The 2,004-nt window shown below is 52.2% G+C and overlaps 1 protein-coding gene across 2 annotated transcripts in view; it reads left to right on the forward strand.

Moving 5' to 3' along the window:
- Positions 1–273: 273 nt before the first annotated feature.
- The window catches only part of LOC308366851 (rho guanine nucleotide exchange factor 9-like), a 45,984-nt gene continuing 44,253 nt past the window's right edge, over positions 274–2,004 (forward strand). For both annotated transcript variants that reach the window (XM_080840616.1, XM_080840615.1), the window contains exon 1: positions 274–1,545. In XM_080840616.1, coding sequence (XP_080696742.1) covers positions 298–1,545 — 1,248 coding nt within the window. In that variant the 5' untranslated portion in view covers positions 274–297. The remainder of the gene's footprint in view (positions 1,546–2,004) is intronic.

The raw sequence follows: 2,004 nt of genomic DNA on the forward strand, positions 1-2,004 counted from the left end.
CCAAGCAGCCCCACCTGTGAGAGCAGTGACCCCAATGGCTTCGTGAACCGTGTGTTCAACGTCTCCCTGGATGTGGAGAAGGAAACAGGGATCATGCGGGTTCAGGAGGCCAAACCCGGGGAGCTCGAGGCATCCTGTCCTTCAACTCCGGTGAAGGAGTACCCGGAGGCCATCCGTCGGACCAGGTCTACAGGCATCTGGAAGATTCTGAGCCGGCGGAGGGCTGCGTCGGACCTTGACCGCCGTCCGCACTCCATGATTCTCCCCGGCGAGGCGTCCATCCCGAAACTGTCCTTCATGGACAAGGTGAGGTCTTTCAAGAAACTGAAAGCCCCGTCGTCTGTCTTCAAGGGCAAAGTGGGGAAGCTGTCTAGCTCCAAGCTCAACAGCTCACTCAGGGATGAGCCCGAGGAGGAAGGCAGCATCTGCCGAGACTTTCCCTCGCCACTGTACGCTCACAGGAACACACTCAGGAACCGTGGAAAGAGGCACTCCTATGCAGGTCACACCACTGACTTTGACGTCTCCTTTGAGGACATTGACTTGACCCCCCTCCCTGAGTATGACCAAACGCCTGTCAAACATGTAGCCAACAACCACAACGGCTGTAAGACGCTGGAGAGGGTTACATACACCAAGAGGGCACATCCACATATTTCAAACTGTAACAACTCCACGCTGACGATCCCTGAGGAGAGGTGTGTGAAAGACAGTCCGAAGGTTTCAGCTGGGTCTCGAAGGCACAAAGGCTCTGAGGTGTTGGGCTACTTGAAGAGGATCTCCTTTATGGGGAAAGGGGGTCCGGAGGTTCGGAGTTTCGATTCCTCGCAAACGCTGGACAAGACCATTGACTCAGATTACGGCTCTGTCGACTTTGAATGTATCAGAGATTTTCAGCCAGGTCCGAGGCCCACAGGTGCTGATGGCAAAAGCAGCCATTTTGGTGGGCTGTTTCGATTCTTCAACAGCGTGGCTGAGACTGCTCGTAAATGGAGGAACTCATCGAGGTCATTCTCGCCGCCCGAGGGCGAGGGCTCACCTGCCGGCTCCCCGAAGTCACAGAGGGCGCGGGACTTTGCCTATGCCACGTCGCTAACCTTGAGGAGTGAGGAGAAGGTCGAGTGTCTCTCACCTGGTGCTCCGGACGCCGGCCTGTGTGAAGTCTCACCTGCCAAGGTGGGGGTGGGCAGGTCGCCGCAGGTGATCTTAAAGTCGTGGAGAGTGTACCCAGACTCGCCAGGTGGGAGCAGTCGCCCCTCTAACACCTCTGAGGGGTCAGGGTCGACTCTGACTCCGCTCAACTCCACACACACCTCGCTGGCAACCATAGAGAACCAACAGAGGTGTGATGTCACAGAGAGAGGCTCTCTCTCTGAGGCAGAGGGCCAATCAGAGTGCATCTCCCCGGAGGCTGAGCTGGATTCTATGGATGTACCAGTGGCCATAGGGCCAAATCAGGCAGCGAGTGACCAGTCAACTGCAGAGAAAAAGGATACTTGTACTTACACAGCTGCAGCACTTGGCTGTTCTGAGCAGGTGTTTATGGTAGGTGTCACTGTGGTTTTGGAAAGGACTGTGATTCACTTTTGTGTGAAGGTAATTTATATAGTCATTAACTGTGTTAGTTATTGTCTTTTCACAACTTGTTGTGTAAACAATTATCTTGTGATGTGATGTTCTGTATGCTCCTTCGCACATTTCTACTTTCACAACTTCTTTTTCATCATTATTTAAGGACATCATTAATGTACATTTTAATTAATTGAGACCCATCTCTCCTCATCAGTATTCACCGTCATCTTTAACCTTCATTCTCACAGAAACACATTGCTCTCATTGCTTCCTGTAAAACATCGGTCCACTATGCCAAACTGGAATTTTCACCCTCAAATGTAATCACACTAGCATTCTGGGACTTCAGTAAGTGTGCTGATGGGCGGTAGTGGGAGAAAGGCAATCAGGAAGTGGATAGCTACTGTTCTCCGTGTCCTTGTAATAGCTACC

This window comes from Sprattus sprattus (assembly GCF_963457725.1).
Source record: "Sprattus sprattus genome assembly, chromosome: 6".
Lineage (NCBI taxonomy): Eukaryota > Metazoa > Chordata > Actinopteri > Clupeiformes > Clupeidae > Sprattus > Sprattus sprattus.